Source organism: Antedon bifida, chromosome 1, assembly GCF_963402885.1.
Source record: "Antedon bifida chromosome 1, ecAntBifi1.1, whole genome shotgun sequence".
Classification (NCBI taxonomy): domain Eukaryota; kingdom Metazoa; phylum Echinodermata; class Crinoidea; order Comatulida; family Antedonidae; genus Antedon; species Antedon bifida.
The window spans coordinates 5,629,744-5,651,486 of record NC_136226.1 but is presented as its reverse complement, the minus strand read 5'-3'; the positions used below and the strand labels follow the sequence as shown (position 1 = coordinate 5,651,486).

Genomic DNA, 21,743 nt, shown 5'->3' with positions numbered 1-21,743 from the left:
TATAATTAAGGATATTATATGGCTTAATTATATTTACTTATAATGGACTTATGAAAACGTATTTACTTTGTCCATATCTTATGGTATGGGATCTGTTATTTTTGTTAAAGATGTATTGTCTCCCAAAAACATGAAAAATGAAGATTAACTAAATCAAAATCGAATAGGTTATTTTGTAATGTTAATAAAGTTAATCAGTTCTGTAGAAAAAAAAAATGTTTTACTTTATAAAATGACAAAACGAAGGGTTAAATTCAAACAAAAACCCATTGGCTGGCAGTCAATTTGACTATTTTTTACTTTAAATTACAGTTTTTTTAAGGTAAATAATTTTTTTGTCGAGTTTTGGTCAAAGTGGACATCTTTAAGCGATGGTGTGAAAGATTCGAGTCTTGGAGGCGGGTGATCTTATTTATAGTCATAATCATCTTTAATTAAATTTTTTGAATGTGTCAGACACCATTAATTGTTTTATGAATGAGGGGACTCCTCATGATGAGAAAGAAAGAGATTTGAAATGTACAAGATTGTCTACAAAATACAGTTGTGTATAAAATAACTGTCAATCAACACTACATCCTTTGTTATTGTACATAATACTACTATTCTCACAAAATTGTTATCTTCCAAAAAACATGATATTGATATTTTTCAGAAATCTTGTAGAATTTCACATTATGAAGATAATATAAAGATTGAACAACAAAAAAACTGTGTTGGTTTGCTGTTACTATAACTGTCTTTCTATCTTGTTTTTCACATTTAAAATTCAAATAGCCCTGCATTTTTCATTCATGTTTTTAGATATAAAATCTATGTATGATAATAAAAAAAAACCTATTTCTACATGAAACATATCCGATTCACAACAAAATCCTTTTTTTTTACTACTAGCCATACTTGACACTATTGCCAAAGTAGGTAGCAAAATATATGTCACCCGTACAAGACAATCACCCAGCTCCTCGATCGTAAAATTGTAATCTTGAGCCATCTCTTAATATATGTTAACTTTACATAGGATTTAGGCTGTCACATACAATTCATAAATACAATTTATCTTTTCGGAAAGAGAAATATATTCTAAAGAGCAGATGGGATTTCCACTAGGATTGGAAAAATTTTGAAGAAGTAATGTTCACCTTTTTTTAAACAATTTTTTAAAGCAGATGTCACAGAAATTAAATTCTTTCCAAAACAATTTACCAATATGTTTCATAATTGTGAATTTTTTTAAAAGATTTTGTTGAAATAGTTGGCATTACATAGTGAAATCTCTATTCTTTTGTACGATGTACATAATGTTATAAATGGAGAGGTATTGAAAAAAAATTATGAAAAATAAATGAAGTGAGAAAACAAAGTATCAAATGCCTAAAAATATGCATAACTTTACAGAAGTTACAGATATTGTTGGTGTTTTTATTCAACTTATAAGATTTAGCCATTTAGCCATATCATATCATCCACCATGATATAGCCACCAACTTTGTTGACCATCTTTTTTCAGAGAAATATGGTAACATCAAGTTGAACGGCCTAACTAATGAAAAATTGCAGATTTTTTTTTTATTTGACTATTTTTTAAAAAAGAAATGAATATCTGAAATTCATGGCAGTAGCAGTGCTTAAAAGACGGCATTTAATGTATAAATATTCTACCCCCTTTTTTTCTCATGAATCTCACCTTTTCAATCACTACCTTTTCTTCTTACTATCGATCAAACACATTTGAATTTAAAATTCTAAACATATAAACTTGTTGAAACATTATTTGAGTTTATAGGATTTATGATGTCACATGTAATTAAAACAAGATTTATTAGACAACATTGCATGCATAATTCTAATGACTTCAAAGTAATTGCTCAACTTTACAAACTTTTCCAAGTTTTTTTTTTATGAGAGCTTAGAATACTATCGTTCTTTGATCATACAGTTTTTTGAGCGTTTTTTAGGAGTTCAAGAAAACTTGCATTTCCAGCTGGGTAAGGTACGGGTATTTCGAATGTAGAGAGACCCGAGACCCCGAGAACTGAGAAATAATATGAAAAGGAAGGGACCCACCTACAGTACAATATGAAAAGGGAGACCATACTCTACGAAAATGGAGAACCTGCTACATCCGGTATTACTGTAGGTACAGTAATTTTGTAATTCTATTTTTTGTTAAAGTTATCCATGGCTTCTGCAAGACCTATCAAGTTTGAAGTTCCCATATTTGTATGTATTCTTCTTTTACAAAGACACATTATTCGTCAATCTTTATATCTATGGAACACAATCTGAATTTAGCAGTACCTAAGATGTAAAGATTAGTTGAGATATGATTTATCTTGTCATATACAATTTCTAAACATAATTTATCAAACATTGAAACCATCTAGTAAAATAATCTTACATTATCCATTATAATGTGTTTAAACACTGATATTCTTAACAGCATATCAATACTCTGTGTTGCCTCATGACCACTATAATTACATTACAGTCAACTTTCCCAATACCGGACTCTCTGAAAACCAGAAACTCTATAAAAACCAGAAACTCTATAAAAAAAACAGACTTTCTTGAGGTCTAAAGTTTCCAAATTCTTTTAAGAATATCAGAAGATATTGTCAATCAATTGGGTGGAGGGATATTTTTATATTTTCCATTTTAGGAAATGTATTCTGTACTACTAGTACTACCATTTACAAAAAAAACAAAACAGAAGTTATTTGACATCATTAAATTGTGAAGCAGTTTTTGGAAAGGTCTAGGGTGAGTGATTTCAAAATTAAGCGTGTTTTAAGTGTTTTTATACGATTTTTAGCGTGAAAATACTACCATCTTTTAAGTAAAGGTGCTGTACATATAATTCCGTCCAACTTGCTTTAAAGGCTTTGAGATGCCATTACTATTTTAATAGTGCTATAATTTTATAACATAAAAATTTTACAATACCTTTTACATTTGTAGTTTATTCATGGTTACTTTATTTAATTACAATAATAAAAAAAATACTAATAATTCTTTAAGAAAAATAGTTTCGTTCTGAACAGTTAAACGTAAATATATAACATTTTAACTTCAAATTTTAAAAATAAAAGAAAAACAAACAAGTCTGGAAAATGTTTTAATGCGACGTTTGCAACTAGAAAAAAATTATTAGGAAAACCTATTTATAAAATTTTATATTTTACAAATTAAATTTCCCAGAGTTTCTCTTTCATGTAAACAGATCTTAAGTGCCTTCATTTCTAATTATAATTTAATATCATAAAACACTTCTTTAGAGCAGACATACTTAAATGTACTTTCCTGTCTTCAGTTCAATTTAAAAATAGAAACAAATATCGCTAATAGAAATTGTCTTTATAGGAAAACTATGAAACGTGTAATTTTCAATAGATAATCTTTTCAGCTGCTTACTACATTTTTAATATTTATAATATAATACTACGAACTTTCCTAGATATGGATTTGGCTACACCTACATACAGTAGTATACATAACCTATAGTTGATAAAACCATTGAATCAATATATTTTCTATCCAAATAAGGTTTATCGCAAATAATAGCATGTGCGACGCATGGTGGCAAGGGTTTAGGAGCAAACATCATGATGCGTACCTACGTGATTTGTTGTTTGTGCGTATGCATCGTGACCTTTGCTCCCAAACTCTTCCCATCATGCATTGTGCAATGACGTTCCTCACGAAATCAAGCAATTTGCGATAAATTAATAATTAATATAAACTTTTTATTTAAATAAGACTAATTCTTCAAATTGTTTTAACTAGGACTTACAGTAGCGGTGGTCTATAATAATAGGGCATGTATTCAAAGAATGCAGACATATGCAACTTTCTGCCTATGAATCTGATCATGTTTGCTATACTTTTATAGTTATTTTATATATAAAAATAAAACTTTAAAAATGTTCAAAATACTAATTTATAAAGTTAATACAAGCCATGCATGAAATTAACCGAGCATCCATAAAAAAAATTGAAATTGCGATAGATATGCAACTTAATGCATAAAAATAACATTCATTTCACAATTTGTTGAACTTATTGACTTGCGTTATAAACCCTAGGGCTTTCATTATAGTCTGGTCTGTAGGTGGATTAACGAAACTAACGACAGCCTCGTAAAAATTTGGACGGACAGGAAACAATTAAACTAACAACAATTTCAAGATTTCGTTCTGGGTAGAGTAGATTTAAACATTGAACACATGCATAAAGGGATACTGTGTTTTAAAATAATATATTCTTATTATAAATTGAAGCTATAAATATCTGGATTCCTTTTAAATGATGCATTTGCAGGTCTGTTTGCGGTCCGTTTTGTTAGCGGTTGTTTTTGTGTTTCCATTTAAAGTAAGGGCGTGGGGCGCTTGTTGGACGTTTGACTACTGATCGTGAGATCGAGGTTCGAATCCAACTCTCGTCACATTGCCTGTATCCTTTAGGCAAGATACTTTACTTATGTTTACCTCTCTCCACACAGGTGTATAAATGGGTACCGGTTAGATCAAGACACAACTTTGCGCTGATTACTAGCTGCATTAATATGGGAGTATGTTTCCATGATACGTGTTTGATCCAACAACAGGAGGAGCTATATAAATCCAGGAATTATTATTATTATTAAAGTGAAGCGTACATAGCACCGTTATACCGCAATCATGGAACGTTTTATTATTTTGTATCATCCATATTCTGATATTTCAAAGAACAAGTAGCATTAATGTATTTTTAAAGAGAAGAAGGCACAGGTGGTGAGGTCATAACCACTTAGTCTTGTAGACCTACAAATATTTTAACATAATATTTCAAGCCCTAAAGCTTACCTTTCTCGTGATAGAATACTGGTAATAATAGCAAAAACATAATTGCCAAAGGCTAGATCATGCCACAGCAAAGTGATATTCTACAAAATGGCCACCATTTCTGGTTTTTTTTTCAATATATTAGTAAAACCTTTTATGAAGAATCACAAAAAACAATAATAATTTTCAATATAGTATCAATAACATTTTTAGATTAACTTTAAATTTATTGGGAATGACCTGAATATTTTCTTAGTGAAATTCTTATTTTTAAACTTGCGAGGCAAAGTAAAACACCACCGCTGCAGTTAAATTTTAAACAATGTATTTCACATTTGATGTGGCACTATAGTAATGAAGCCCACATGCTCTTAGAAACTACAATGTCAACTGTGTAAGTTAAAACGCACCACAACTGCAAATAGAACTGTTAACAAAAAGGGGAAAAAAGAATATTGCCTTTCAAATCAAAATTAAATGCTTTGGAAGTGATGTATTGACTACAATATCCCTTGATCACAGATCAGCATACAAAATAACACATAGTTTGAGTCCAATACATACACATTTGAAAAATACTGAATATTATACAAATATTTTAAAAAAAATAAAATTTAAAAAAATCAAGAGCACTTATCAAAATTACTTTTAGTTTTTTGTTCCTTTTTAATATTCAGTGCCATTGTCAAAATGAAAACAAGCATGTATCATTTCATAATAATTACACTTTTTCATTCAAAGAATGCCCTATGGTATTGGGTGATTTTTCAAAGTAGACAAAATGATGTTATTGTGCCTATGGTACAATACTATATAGTGGGAGAGATTGATCCATTTCTGTTAATGAGCCGGAATCGCTTTAAAGTTCCAAACACAATGATAGAAGAAACATTTCTCTGTGGATAAAAAATGTGAAATTCTAGCCAAAAGGCAATTTATTTTGCTACAGAATCTCTTGAATTATTCCATAAACGTAAGAAATTGTATATTTTTCTTATTAATTTGTAATCGTGACTTGTTATTTTAAAAACATATTTGGAATTTAGACAAATATCCCAACAAAGTTTCTTTATAGGCTCTGCTTTGGTATATTTTATGCGATGTAACTTTAATTCAATATTTTAAGATTTAGAGAAATATACATTGAAGTATAAAATTGGCAAGAACAGAGAACACTTTGCTTTGATAGTTACTTATTTTTTCATATTATTTTTAACAACTTTATTTTCACTGAAAAAATATTTGCTTTTGTTTCCAAATGATACAAACTTTCTTATGAGCAAGTTTTTTTTCCCAAATTATAAAAATTATTATTATTAACAAGAGATTTATTTTATTCTACTAAAGTCTCCGTACTTGTATTACAATTTAAGAGCAAGAAATAAATAAAAATCTTGTTTTTATTGTTTATTTTATTTCATCGGTACTCAAGGCACCAATTAGAAAGTTGAACAATAAAACAAATTATAATTATAAGTTGACAAAAAATAAAATACATCAAGTATTATTATATCAATACAAAAATGAGCTAATACTGGAAGTAGTGAATGTTAAGACTTCCATTACAAGTATGGTACAGGAAGTTGTTGGGCATTATAACATGTTCATAGCTATTGGTTGTGGGTTGTAAAGTTATAAAAAACGGAAGTAATTGGCGAGTAAAATAGGTCGTTAAAACAATGTTGGTTTCGCTAAAGCCTATCATTTGTGGTTTCAATGATTGTAAGTAAAGAAAACAATGGAAAAGTAATTATTATAAATATAAATTATATTTTCTGTATTTTCATGATTAATTATCATATATTAATCAATCACAAACTATACTTGCATTATATTACATTTTTTTAGAACAGTATTTAAAACAACCTTATGGTTTGGAGTATAGACTAGATATAAAACTAAGAGATGAGATTAGACAAATCCCTGACACAGACAAATTAATCAACTCGGAAAAGCTGTTTTAGAAATTTGGTTGCCAATTTTTTGCCAAGAGGATTTTTTGTTTTTGCGATGTTTTAACCTTTAACAATTTCCTATATTTTTTTCAGTGTTTTTTTATACCATATTCTATTTTCATTTTGAAATGTTAATAGTTTTATATAATTGATTTTTTAATTGTTTCTTTTTAATATCAAATTGAACCAGATGTGTACACTGGACTTAAAGTTTAAAGTCCTCATCCGAGGAGACTCTAATAAAGAAAACATTGTGAATATAATGGGATAAACAAAGATGTGATTTATAATGATTTGATAATTGACTGTAACTAGACACATTATTATTATTAAAATGTCAGTGAAATGTTAACATTTTGTATAGCGTAGTCACACTACATAAAGTTGAGGCTCATTAAATACACTTTTATTGTTTCCTTCACAAATCTTAATGATGAACATAGAAAAAATCTTTCTATTTAAATAGTTGTAGTTGACACCTTAAGTTTTACAACGTGTATTTTCTTCTTTTCTATTTTCCTGTCTTCTGGTGTTCTCAACGAATTGAAGGTTGGTTACCAAAGATCTCCACTTTTACTACAGTGCTCCTCCCATGCTCATACAGTAGTATTTTGGCTACAGTAACTATAATAACCACACACCATAGATCTTCACTTTCCCTGATTTAGTTGTTCTCCGACAACCACAGATATCCACTTATCTGGAGCTAGTTGTTCTCTGACCACAGATCTTCATTTTCCCTGAGCTGGTTGTTCTTTGACCACAGACATCCACTTTCCCTGAGCTAATTGTTCTCTGACAACCAGAGATCTCCACTTATCTCGATATAGTTCTCTGACCACAGATTTTCATTTTCCCTGAGCTGGTTGTTCTTTGACCACAGACATCCACTTTCCCTGAGCAAATTGTTCTCTGACAACCAGAGATCTCCACTTATGCTCAGCTCATAGAAGACATCTTCACTTTCCAGATGTTTTCAGCTCGTAGATGTGGCTTCAACTAAACTTTCTTTCTCTGCTCAGTAAGAAGAGCAGGTTGGAAACCACAAACTTTACCTTTGTCTTAAGCTACTGTACTGATGTGCTTGATTCATAGTATTGTAGCTGAACCATTACCACAGGTTCCCACCTTCCTGGTCCCTTTTTCCTCAGGCTGCTCTACTGTATTTGTAGAAAGGTTGGTTACTCAACAATTTCTCTGACAAATGCTACATTTTACCATGGATGGCAATGTATAATTGTAAACCTTGATACCACTGTGTTCATTTTTGCAAAATTGTTTGTTTGATACTGTACTTAACATCATAATTATAGAGATGTAAAAATATATTTCTATGAGAATATAGATATTTATCTTGAATACTAGGATACAGAAAATATTCTTTCTAAACCAACATTTCATTTGTACAAAGGTGATTATTCTAAATCGCCCTGCAGACGAGGAGGATTATCTTCATGCCTTTGCATTTGATGTTTTAAAACCACTGCATCATGACAACTTGATCTGCGATCTACAGGGCTTAGAAATTTAATTAGTTTAATACAATATCTGATCAATTTAATTCTCCCTTTCTAGTGAAAGTGCTTACATATTTGCACATACCTTGTTTTGTCAATTTCTTTAAATTAAAAAAAATGATTATTCAAAAAATAAATATATGCCATTATAAATTGTCTTTTTACATTTAAACATTATAATAATTACATAATGGTGTTCCTCTTTCAATATCAAGGATCATTGTTAAATGAACAATTATTATTATTTTCCACTAATAATCATTAGAACTTTACACGATTTCACAAATAATTCACACAACATAGTTATTATATAATTACAGCACTCTATCCAAATAAGTTTCATGTACAACTCTGTAAACCTCATAGGATTTTAACTTATTACATTACCATAAATGTATAAATCTAGGGGGCAGTATTTCAATTTCCTAAACTATTTTGGTTGAACTTATGCATGGTTTCACAAAATAAAACTAGGATTCGGATCAAAATGACGCAGTACTCGCATTACAACTGGTTAGTTTGGTACCTTTTTGAAATTCAAAAATATCTATGAATGCAATGCTAAAGTATACAACCACATGAAAATACAATATGGTTGTGGTTAGTCTATTGTATTTTTCTTGAATAGTAACCAACTTGACACATCGTATTGTTTCTAGTTGTCAAGGAAATATATACTATTGTTAATATAATGAATAAAATAAACGTCAAAATGTGATTTAGATGAAAAATGTGCATTTTGTCATTATATTATATAGGATTTGTGTGTATTGTAAAGTGTTATATCAATCCATTCTGCTGTTTCAGTGCCTATGATAAATAATAAGCCTTTGAGAACATTGCATTACTGTATCAAGAATGGATATTCTATACTACATTAGTTACTATAATAAAGAATGGATTTTCTATACTACATTAGTTACTATAATAAAGAATTGATTTTTATTCACATGAACAGCATTAATGATGCGATCGACAACCACGTGATATTCACATTCACATACTCAAGGCAGGTGTGATCATCAAATGAAATTAATTTATAATCTACGAATAATAACATGTGTTGCTAAGCTACGTGTGACTATCTAGTAGAATAAGGATTTTAAATGCCAAGCCTCTACAAAAAACCATTTATCAATTTCTCATTTTTGAAAAGAAATATTGACTTTTTAACTTGGAATAGTATACTGTAGCTAAGAAAAGCAGATACATGTAGTTGTCTAACACACGTCTTCCTCTTGAAGACATTTTGTGGGACTAGAGTAAAGCTATCTACCACCAGGCTGGAAAGACGATATCTCTCCTGGTATAGTGGTAGAGGCCAAAAGTTCACTCATTCTTCCGTTTCAAGTACAGTAGAATAAAATCATGGAGGTATAAAATGATGCAAAATGATGGTAAAAAAGATTTTGGTATAGACACAGACACATTCCAAGGTGGATTCTGGCATTGTTGGTTTGGGCCATTACATAGTACAGTACCTTGTTAAGATGACCATTCATTGATATTAAATAGAATTTGACAGATATCACACAACTGTTTAACAAGTCTTAATTAATCCCTACCAGCCATGTAAAGTGATATTTCATTCTTTGACCATTCCCCTGCTTGGTTCATAATTAACAAGACCTAATCAATCAAAATTAATTATGAAAAGTTGAATGGTAGGCTATAGCAGCAAAACAGCAGTGTTGCTAACAACAGTGAGTGAGAGTGAATGTCCACAAGCATGTTCATTGGGTGTATTCCAGTGACATTAAACCAACAAGCCAATATAACACTTTTCATGGACCAATAGGTCAAATGTAATGTTTTGCCATTTTGACCAATCACTTTCTTTTATTTACATAGATACTGTACAGATATGTAAATATATTTGATAATATAATCCCTTGAGAAAAATATTATATAGTTAATTTTCCCTCGGATGATGTTGAATGTTATATAAAGCCTCTAAGCAGGCAATACATGTATATTATGTGTCCAATATTGAATATGGCTAGTTTCTATTTAAATAAAACCTATGATCAATAAAAATGCTTGACCTAATTATGAAAATTTCCTGAGCACTAGGCAATTGTACCTAGAACTCAAGTGGGTTTTTATCATCAGTCAAGGTACAGTAGGCTGATACTGATAAACCCTTGATGAGTGTCTTTACTCATATTGAAAGAGACAAAACACTTTAAGAAGGGAAGACTCTCAGTCTCATACTAGTGAGAGTACCTCGCTTTAAAAAGTTTCATACTCTAATAGTCTAGAATAGTTCATTCATACGAATACAACTAAAACATGGATGGTCTCAACCTACTCCAGAGGGAGACAGATAAACTTGTTTCATAAAAGTAGTATCCAAATTATTTTGATTAATTACAAAACAGAAAAATGCAGACAGACAGAAATATAGCAAAACATAATACAACTTCAATGACCGTAAGACAAATCTATGTTAACACAACAGACAATATAGCAAATATTTCTAAAGGATATATTCACTATCGGCAGGTGATATTTATAGATGTAATAAGTACCTAGATATTACATTGGTAATGCAATTTAGGAGACAGCGTTCTGTTGATGGTATTTCTATGGCGCTATAAGGCTTTTATACAGCTTTTCTCATAATCTTTCTTCTCAGCTGCTAATTGCTTAGCTTGTCATCATCCTATCTTGTCTTCATTTACTTTTCTAATTAAATTCCTTCTCTAAGATTCATGAATTATTTTCATTAATTTTTCTCCGCAGTCAATGACTTTTTTAACTTGTAGAATAGCTTGCACTGATAAGCATAGACGGGTGGAAGGAAAAAGGGATTTTAAATTTTAAAATATTGGAAGCAAATAATTACTGTATTTAGTTAAAACAGATAAAAACGAAAACCATCAAAGTCATATTTTCTATATTTTGATAAATGATATTCTTTCTTTCTTTCTGGTATGTGACTCCTGCGACTGTGCAATAGTATTAATATAAGAGGTAGGAGAGCCTTAATTAATTCGAATCTTTCAAGTAATTAAAGATCATAATATTGGTGTAAGGAGGAGCTATTGAAAACCATAACGTACCAGGTCAGAGGTCAATGTTTTCATTAGATAGAATCTAATCATTAAATGGACTTGCAACTGTGTGTTACTGTGTGTTTACACACAAAGATACCAATCAGGAGTCTTGACATCTGTTCACATCCCAGTTGGTGATTTATGAAACAAATATCAAATGAAAATAAAGAAATACCACAAGATTTTAAAGTTGTGTCCTCTCTCAGTGCTCAATTAATTAAAGGTCGATTCTATTTATAATAAAACATTGAGATTAACTGGTAAAAATTTATATTCAAAAGGGTACAGCAGACCTCCTCTCAAACAAACAAAGTACAAATCTGAAATCACTGCCCTCCTGAAGCTGGTTTGCCATACGGTCTTGATGATGTCATATCACTACCATATTTGGCCATATCACTACCAGATTTGGGCACATCACACTTTTTTGTCAAACAGAGCTAGCTTTAGACTTGTAGGAATAAATTAACTCACTGAACAGAATAATTAATTGTGTAAATAAAAGCATTATAAAATAACAATAAATAAGAATACTTGAATTGAAGGGATTAATTATTAACAACATTTTTTTACTTTATAAAATATATCTTTTTTATTCACCGTTTCATAATATTGTCTGGAGGTGTGATTTATAAATTTGAACCATATTTGACTGCCATTTTTGGTCTGTAGTTAGAATCGGTTAGACTACTACAATATACTACAATATACACATAAAAAAGTGGTCTTTGAACAGAGTATGGTTGTTCCTTTCACATCGAGTACATCATTTTACAAGCCCTGCATACTATACTGTACATAATGTAAAATTCCCTTTACCAGGCCTCTGTTTCAACATAAATAATAATTTCCTGATTTTGCTTTGCTATTTAATTCTGGAAAAAAAATGAATGCTTGCCAGTGTAGGTTTCATCTATATTTCAAAAGATACAGTACTATAACATCAAAATCAATAGAATACTCCATTCACCTCAAGGAATTTTATATCTTAAATGTTTGAGTTTTTAGGGCTAATGGATCTTTTAGCCATCTGCATGTTTAAAGCCTTATTTTCAATATAAAATGCTGTAGGCCTATTAACATTAGTTATATTTATTCTGATAAGAGAATTTATAGTAGAGTAATTTGGTACTATGATATAACAAATTTTATATGAAACTAAAGCCTGGTTTTTAATTATTAAAAAAGGTTTATTGATTCAATTAAAATGTTCAGTTTTAGTGATACTCAATCTATGTACATAATTCTGGTGGAAGTTCAAACTCATATCACAGTGTGAGACACCAAGTGCGACTTTCCCGCTCCTAATGTACAAGGTCCTCAATTGAATCTTACATGACTATGTATGAGAGACTTTTTTCTTGCCCTCAAATTACTATTAATTTGTTTCTTACATTGTATGCTTTCTTTCAACATACATTTGATATGCCAGTGGTAGTGTCTAAAAACAATTATAGAGGGTGCACTTTCCAAATAATGTCGCACGTTTGATGGGCAAATCATGGAAGGAAGAATAAGTTAGCTAAAAAAAAATACATAAAATATCCTGAGATATGATGGGCAATTTCTATGTAAAATGTTTTGACTGCTTATTACTCATATTTTGGTCCTTTATTTACCCCTTTAAACATAGTATTTTGGCAATATCACTCATAATATTTACAGTTGAATCATGTAGAAATATTATAAAGCTCTGTCTACACTATCAAACTTTATGTGACAAAAAATGTGATGTGCCCATATATGGACATGATGATGTCATATCACTACCATATTTTGGCAATCGTTACCATATTTGGGCACATCACACACAAACTAGTTTGATAGTGTAGACAGAGCTCTAGACCGAAACTTCTTGGATTTCTCTGTTCTTATTGAACTACATACGTGTTACCGCAAGCATTGTTTAAATACGATGTGTATCACTATCATACTATAATTTCATACTTTTTATAGTTTCAAAATATTATGTACGACATTAATTTTCTTCATGGCACTACTAACGGTATCTGCATAAATAATTGCTACAAGTGAGCATAATTTACATTATTTTTTTCATTAGCATCATGGTGGCATGTATGTTATTGATTTTATTGTCAGCTCGTTGAAGAATGCCACAAATGACATCTAATGTACAGTACTACAGAACGCCTTACAGTTAGTAGTATAATGAATGAATAATTGTATTCATTTATTTCATAATCTAAATAATGATTTGCAGTAGCTTTAAATTCACATATATGTTTGTAATTGGAATTTTATACAGTATTACCAATATAGTAGACAGGAGGATGTAAAAAAACCCTTGCACAAGTATTTCAAAGGTGGAAGGGGGGTGGGGGGAGAACATAAAAATGTGCTTCTTGCCTAAAATTTCTAAATTTTGCTTTCAAATATACTACAGTACCAGACATTGATATAATAAATCAAAGGGGACTATTTTATGGTAAAACATGGTAATTAGTGATGGCAATTATAAGGAAAAATATTGATTTTTGCTTTTATTTGTCTTATGTGTTCTAATTTTGCCTTCCAATTTTACATTCCAAACTGATTTTGTAAATACTGTATAAGAAAAGTATTTGTCGATTATGATATAAACCGAAAAATATAAATTACATTTTGTAAACTTTGCAATCATAATCATCCACAGAGGACACAATTTACTGATTGCTAATAATACTCAGAAACAAGTTTAGTTTTTATACTAATGTCGGTCGCTCTATTTTTGTGGCATTGATTTATTGAAGTTCAAGAAATGTGGTGTATATATATGAATGTACTGTATTACAGAATCATGCTTGTTTAAATTATTGCTATGAATATATAAGAAGCATGCACATCTGAACAACATTTAACGACCTTTGACACAACATTCTTTGAATGCTACATAACATTATTCTATGTGCTACCAACCTTTATCAATAGCAGGGGACTCCTTTAAAGTATTGCTTGCAAACCCTTCCATACAGTGCACTATCAAACAAGTCCAACAAAAAAGGTATGATGTGCCTATTATGGTAATGATAAGCTCAAATATGGTATGGTAGTGATATGACATCATTATGTCATCATATGGGCACATCACATTTTATTGTCACATAAAAGTTTGATAGTGTTGACAGAGCTTTAATCTATAAGATTGTTTTTTAAAAATGATACATCTTCAATTCAACTGATTTATTTTTAGTCACATTCAAAAGTTGGGAAACCCGCCACTACCTGTGTAACAGAGTGAAATTATTCCTATAGGAAAGAGGCCTATAAGAAGTTTTCTTTTCTTATCAAAAATAATTTTACGAACGGCTTTGTTATAATGTATAAAATTGTCTCAAGATATTGCATGTTCAAATTATGAGAAAAATATCAATGCAGTCAATCATTTTCTCATCAAAACAGGAGGGGAGGGCATATTGGACCACATTGGGCTAACCTAGTGATCTTGAAAGATGCGCGTTTAAAAGTGCTCACACAAATAAATAGTTTATAATCCCTAATAATAATTGATACGACTACCTCTAGAACCATGTGTGACCAGCAATCACACACACACTAGCCCCAATGTATAATTGGCTTAAAAAATACTAATATGTAGAGTACAGTAGAGATCGTGGGCTAGTAAAACCTTACATAGTGGTCTACAGTAATACAGTAGCAAAAACAGTTAACACTATTATTACTAAGGCCTATTTATCACAGGTCTAGTGGAGCAAGTATAGATTGTTTTCAAGGTGATAACGATAATTAATAGGCAAAGCTACTATAAACATTCAAGTAGATAATTATGTACATTATTCCCAAGTTTATTCAATAATAATTCTTATTCAAATAGGCACTTTGATTTGTTTGCAATTAACAAGGACTTGAGGTCAACATTACTATCACGCAACCTTTAAGCATCTCATGGTCAATAATACTGTATGCTATACAGTTTTGATCCATCATCAAAATGCGATCAAACCAACTTCTAATCAAAGTTTAGAGAGCAATTATTTGGACATGGCATATTTGTGTGGTTTCTTGAGTATAAAGAAAAACAAAATAGTGTGTCTTTTATGCGTACTGTAATAATTTGCAATTTCAAATTGCATAAATAATTAAATGCTCAAGAACGTAATGAAAACCTAATATAATATTTAAAAAAAAGCCTAATATTAACCTGGCCTTCATAGGCAGGCCTAGCAGTAGTACTTAGGCCTATGCCAGGGAGGAATTAGACATGTGAGATGATGAGGGGGGAGTGGGAAAAGATTATTATACAAAAAGCATTAGGCCTAGGCCTAGGCCTACTGTTACATTTGTCTAAATAAACTGAATTAAAAACTTATTAATATTATTTAATAAAGAATCATTACCATGCATGTACGGAATAGGCCTAGCTAGGTAATCTAGGCCTAGTATGGCTAGGCCTAGGCCCGATGTAACATAAGTGTGTAGGAAAACAACAGGGATCAGGTGCCGTTTTCGGCCACCTCGACTTGTATGGACTATACCATTATAAAAAGATGGGAAAATAGGGGTGTCCTATTTATTAATTGAGTGTGCTAATGTGTTAAAATACTGCTGCTTTTGTTCTTTTGTTTAGTGCATTATGTTTCAGCAACAAGGGAAAACAACTACGCCCTGCTTGCTGTAGAATTAATTTCAGTTTTCAAGTTAATACAGTATATTATGGCTCTTTATTTCTATATAATTTGTAGGTATCCTTTTCTAAAATGGATATTAGGTGGACTCCCTAAGGTGGATATTGAATAATGTTTACGGATTTATAGATACAGAAAGTATATAAAGAAATTAGTTTTTATTCCAGTTACAAATAAAAAATATAATTTATCTAACGATAAGACAGTAGTACATATTTAACAAAGATGACAGTAGTACATTTAATAAGATCTATCACATACTGATTATTAGGTAATCAGTAAAACAAATAAACATTATAATTTTGTCAATGAATCTGTACCATTTTGTTCCCAGAAAACAGAGCGTTTGAAATTGCGTGTTTTTAGGTTTGGTTTTTCTAAAACGTTTTAAACACGTTTTTAAACATCTTCTGTTTAGAAATACATGTTCTAATTGAACGACTTTTGCATCAAAACGTTATAATAACGAATGCAAAACGGAGCTGACAATGTCGCCATGAAGAGAATGATTGGTGTCTAGAATGGAATACATGGGCAAGCCGTTTGCTGTATAAACGAGTCAAGCATTTGCATAGACAAACCAATTACTTTCCCCGCTCTACCCAGCACCTTCTCAATTCGGTCTTTATCCCCCTTACAATCCCTTACTGATATTCCCAGCCCAACATACAATCCCCAAATAGAACATCACTGATTAGTAAAACATAAACATTCTATAATACAAATATCCTGCTTTACCCCAAAGAACCGAGTTTCCTCAAGCAGTACAGCCTTGTATTTAACTCCTTAACTATGATCAACATGTCCACCCATTTAAGCTTTAGTCAAAAACACTCCCAGATACTTATCAATCTCTACTTCCTTTCCTTTAATTAATGTATACTGTCAGACCAATTTTGTTTTCGAAAATCAATCCTTATTTCTTTCGTTTTATTTATGTTTAGTTCAAGAAAATTGTTGCCATAATCGTTTCATTTATTTACATTTAACATTAAATGTATCAGGTAGTCAGTAAAACAAATAAACATATAATTATGTCAATGAATCTGTTACCAGTTTGTTTCTGCATGGAGGAATTTCTCCATGGTTTCTGTATCTACAGTTCGTTTTACATTTAGCATTAAATGTAGATGTATCAGGTGATCAGTATTAAAACAAACAAAAAACATATAATTATATGTCAATGAATCTTCAATTATACTCGTCTACCGATTCCATGTTCTTGGGTTCAAATCCATGTTGTTGGGATTTATCCCTTGCAAATAAAAAATATGATTTATCTACCGATAGGATTGGGCCGATTAGAATACATTTGCCAACATTCTTTTACATACTTCACAACATTATAGAGTGTTGGTAATTTATCCGATTGTAATGTAGTATTTAGGATATTTTAATATCGATTGTACTGTAGTATTTAAGATTTTTTAATTCCGATTGTGATATTTAGTTTAGTTGTTTTGTACAGTAGTTTAACATGTAATTCCGATTGTATTGTAGTATTTAGGATCGATGTTTTAATTCCGATTGTACTGTAGTCGTTTTTAATATGTTTTGATTCCGATTGTACTGTTAGTATTTAAGATTTTCTAATTTCGAATCCTATTGTACTAAAATTTAATGTGTTTAAATCCAGATAGGCATAACATAGTATTTAATATGTTTTAATTTTGATTATACTGTAGTGTTTCGTTTAGTTTTTATATATAGTAAGTAAGATACCTACTTATATAGTTAATATTGTTACAAAATTCTGGCATTCCGTAACACAGTACCTAATAATAACATGCCTTATAAAAAGTACATGCTTGCTAGTTTTTGATGTTCTGTATTGTAGGTTACATAACAGAACAATTGTATTGTCTTCCCATTCAATAGACACCCTTCTCTACATAAAACATAATACACCACACCCCTATCATAATAATGGTATAGTCCATACAAGTCGAGGTGGCCGAAAACGGCACCTGATCCAACAACAGCCAGGAAGAATCGAAAAATGCCTGGAGTTCAACAACAAATCGACCGTAGCAGAGAGTATACCTACTAGCCTAGGCAATTCAATCGTTGTGACCTATGCCTAGTAACTAAATAATGACAACTAAAAATGCATTTTTATAAACAATTAAAATTGAATTTACCCTTTTAGATTTCGGCGATGCAGCTTATGTGTGGGTTTAAGTTTTTACAGTAATTTTTAATCTTTTCAACAGCATGCAGGACTTCGAAATCTGTCAGATATTGTAATTATGTAATCAGCAGATGGCCGGACGAGTGCGCGAAATCCGAAATTGAATAGGAGAGGTCCAAATTTACACTACATTACATATGTACGGCAAAAAAAAAATCGGAAAAATTAACCCAAACAAATTATTACCTGACTACTATTCACTTTTACCGCAGGTCAGTTAAAATATAGGCCTATAAAATTCATTATTTAAAACGTATTTTTTCCATTCAATTCGTTTGTGTGTACTTATTTGTGGTTGAGGGCTCCCTGCATAAATTGTACAATATCATAAAAATGTATTTCTTTGAAAAAGGTAAAAAATATTGTTGTTTTATTTCTAGTATGTCCTCATTAAATCAATTTGCTTTATTTTATCATAATTCTTTATGACATTCGCACAAAATCCTTGCATCTGGGTTTGAATGTTTTCAGCCAAACTTTCTTGCTCAAAAAACAGAACTATCAAAGAATTGCTGAGACATAGAGACAACAAATTAAACACATATGACCAATTAATTCCTTACTAGCTTATTGAAAATTTATGGTTTTCAGTTAATTAAAAGTTCATTAAAAAAAACAATTGTAGCAGTTTAAAAAAAATATTACAATCAATGTTGAATATGGAAAGTTCATTAACTAAGCAAATTCAAACTATGGGAAAATTTGCATTCCCAGGTGACACTTTCCTAATATAAATTCAATGCTAAGCGTGGTTCCCACAGGAAATGTAATGCAAGGACGTAGACGCAACACGAGTTGACCAATGACAAGCAACAGTTTGAATAATGCATCTCTTGTGATTAGTCAATTCACTTACATCCTAGTGAGAACTAATCTTTAAGACTTAACTTCAGTTGAGACCTTTCATCTACCCTAATTTGTTTCATTTATCCGTTTTGTGTTTCTTTTTCTTCTTTGATGAGTGACTTGATAATTTCTCAGTCTCGGTATCACTTGACGACTTTCTATCCTTCTTCTTTTTCTTCTTTGATGAGTGACTTGATAATTTCTCAGTCTCGCTATCACTTGACGACTTTCTATCCTTCTTCTTTTTCTTCTTTGATGAGTGACTTGATAATTTCTCAGTCTCGCTATCACTTGATGACTTTCTATCCTTTTTCTTCTTACTGCTTAGTTCTCTATCATCTTCTTACGCTGTATATGACTTTTCTCTTTTCTTCTCTGACCTCCTACTTTCTTCTTCTAGTAATTTCAGAATTAAAAATAATTGTTAAAAAATAAGCAGTAATCATATCAAGGGTTTTAAAAATAGTACTTGGGATGCATTACGGTTTTATAATTTTAAACCCTGTAAATTTTGTCAATTTTTGACCAAACACTTTGTATCATTACCTTCACTTGAATGTTGCCGTTTTTTGCGCTTTTCCAACTTTTTTCTCTTTTTTCTTTCACTTTCCGATTCTTCATCAGATTCACTTCTATTCTTATATTCGTTAATTTGTTCAACTTTAATTTCTTCTTTTTTATTATCCTTGTTGTCGTCTTCATCATCTGAGTCAAAACGTGTGTGTTTTCCTTCTGGCTTCACAAGCTCCTTTTTCTTTTTTATTTCCTCTTCTTCTTCCTCTTGGAAACCGAACCCAACACGTCTTCTACTTCGTCCAGCTAATTTAGCGTCAAGACTGTTTTGAAACTGACTCTCTAATTCTGTCTGCATTTTCTTTTCTTCATCCTCTGAAGAGAGAAAAATAAATGTTTTCTAATTTTAATAGTCAATAGTTATTGTATTCAATAACACTTTACAATCACATGACTAAGTGGAGAGATCACAGGGTGCTGGGTGGAGAGGTCCCTGGGTGCTGGGTGGAGAGGTAACAGGGTGCTGGGTGGAGCGGTCACAGGGTGTTGGGTGGAGAGGTCCCTGGGTGCTGGGTGGAGAGGTAACAGAGGGCTGGGTGGAGCGGTCACATGGTCCTGGGTGGAGCGGTCACATGGTGCTGGGTGGAGAGGTCCCTGGGTGCTGGGTGGAGGGGTAACAGGGTGCTGGGTGGAGCGGTCACATGGTGCTGGGTGGAGAGGTAACAGGGTGCTGGTTGGAGCGGTCACAGGGTGCTGGGTGGAGCAGTCACATGGTGCTGGGTGGAGAGGTCCCTGGGTGGAGAGGTAACATGATGGTTTATTACCTTGTTCATTTAAATACTGTACACACCTATGTTATGCTGTACAATAATATGCCATTATTGAATAAATAAATGTTTCTTGAACTAGGGGTGCTGGGTGTAGCGGCCATATGGTGGTTAGTGGAGAGGTTCATGGTGCTGGGTGGAGAGGTTGCAGGGTGCTGGGTGGAGAAATTGCAGGGTGCTGGGTAGAGAGGTTACAGGGTGTTGGACGGAGGGAGAGGTCACAGGTTGCTGGGTGGAGAGGTCACAGTGTGCTAGATGGAGAGGTCCAGGGTTCTGGGTGGAGCGGTCACAGGGTGCTGGGTGTATATCATCCATATTTAATTGATCACCAATAATATACCTGTTCTTGTATGCTTAGCTGTTTCTGACTGTTGTGCAGTTCCAGTGCTCTATGAAAGGAAAGATACATTCATAAATTAATGATATCAAAATTTATTTTTCATTTTAGTTATAATAAATTATAATCATTTGTTTCTCCGTATAGCAGTTGTTTTATGTCTGTTCTGTTGAATTAATCATTATTATGTACCTTTTTTTTAGCCCCCATTAACCGGAGGAATTTATCACGTCTTGCATCATCTCCCAGATCAGCTGTCTCCCAACTGTTAGCAGATTTCACATTCTAAAATTTAAAATATTTGGAAACAAATAATATTACTAATACTAGGCTAGTAGTATTATATTATTTATTGGGATGATTTGGACAAATGTAAAAAATAGGGTATGAAAAAAGAATTTTGCAATTTCATAATATAGTTATAAGAGAGTATCTAATAAAAATACAATATAATGATTACCTATTACCTACAATAATTCCTAGGCCTAAGAATAGCAAAGGACGGGTTCGGATAACCGATTGGCCGGCTGTGGGGAAGTGTAGAGGTTATCTCTAGGCCTGGCTAAAACTAAGTATAGGCCTGTCCCTACCTAGTCCTAGCCTAGGACCTAGGTATATAGCTAGCTACGCCTAGAATGAGAGTTTAACAAACGAAATGTGATACAATAATTCAATTAGAACGTCAAATCATGTTTACATGTACACGTTAGGAAATAAAACAGGTTTTTAAGTAGACTTACCTTTCCCCACATGCTAAAAATTTACAAAAACAACAAACAAAACTAGAAAGTGAAATAGCGCCCTCTATGTTTTAAGTACATACTCACACACACGTCACTCACTCTTCCACCACAAAGGGAATCCCCCACCGCGGCCAATCACAAAGAATTCATTGGTAACCTAGCAATATATGGACTCGTTTATTATTTTAATTAGGTGACTTTTTATTTAACGTTTTTAATCATCATTGAATGTTTCTTTCAAATTGTTGATTATTTTAATTACAAATTATATATTGTTCTAAAAAAATAA

At 31.6% G+C, this 21,743-nt stretch overlaps 3 protein-coding genes across 3 annotated transcripts in view; 1 reads left to right on the top strand and 2 right to left on the bottom strand.

The window, feature by feature from the left end:
* LOC144838865 (CUGBP Elav-like family member 2) overlaps window positions 1-18,259 on the bottom strand; it is a 111,071-nt gene extending 92,812 nt beyond the window's left edge. The window contains exon 1 of the mRNA XM_078694401.1: window positions 18,139-18,259. The gene's annotated coding sequence lies outside the window, so the exon portion shown is untranslated. The remainder of the gene's footprint in view (window positions 1-18,138) is intronic.
* Window positions 1-21,743, top strand: part of LOC144839116 (serine/threonine-protein kinase 33-like) — a 241,960-nt gene that overhangs the window by 107,221 nt on the left and 112,996 nt on the right. The gene's annotated exons all lie outside the window — the stretch shown is intronic.
* On the bottom strand, window positions 18,744-21,565 carry LOC144845710 (uncharacterized). Its single transcript, XM_078703174.1, has 5 exons — window positions 21,452-21,565; window positions 20,904-20,996; window positions 20,715-20,763; window positions 19,581-19,922; window positions 18,744-19,373 (listed from the first exon to the last, which is right to left on the bottom strand). The coding sequence occupies exons 1-5, from the start codon at window positions 21,461-21,463 to the stop codon at window positions 19,111-19,113; spliced, it is 759 nt and encodes a 252-aa protein (XP_078559300.1). The 5' UTR covers window positions 21,464-21,565; the 3' UTR covers window positions 18,744-19,110.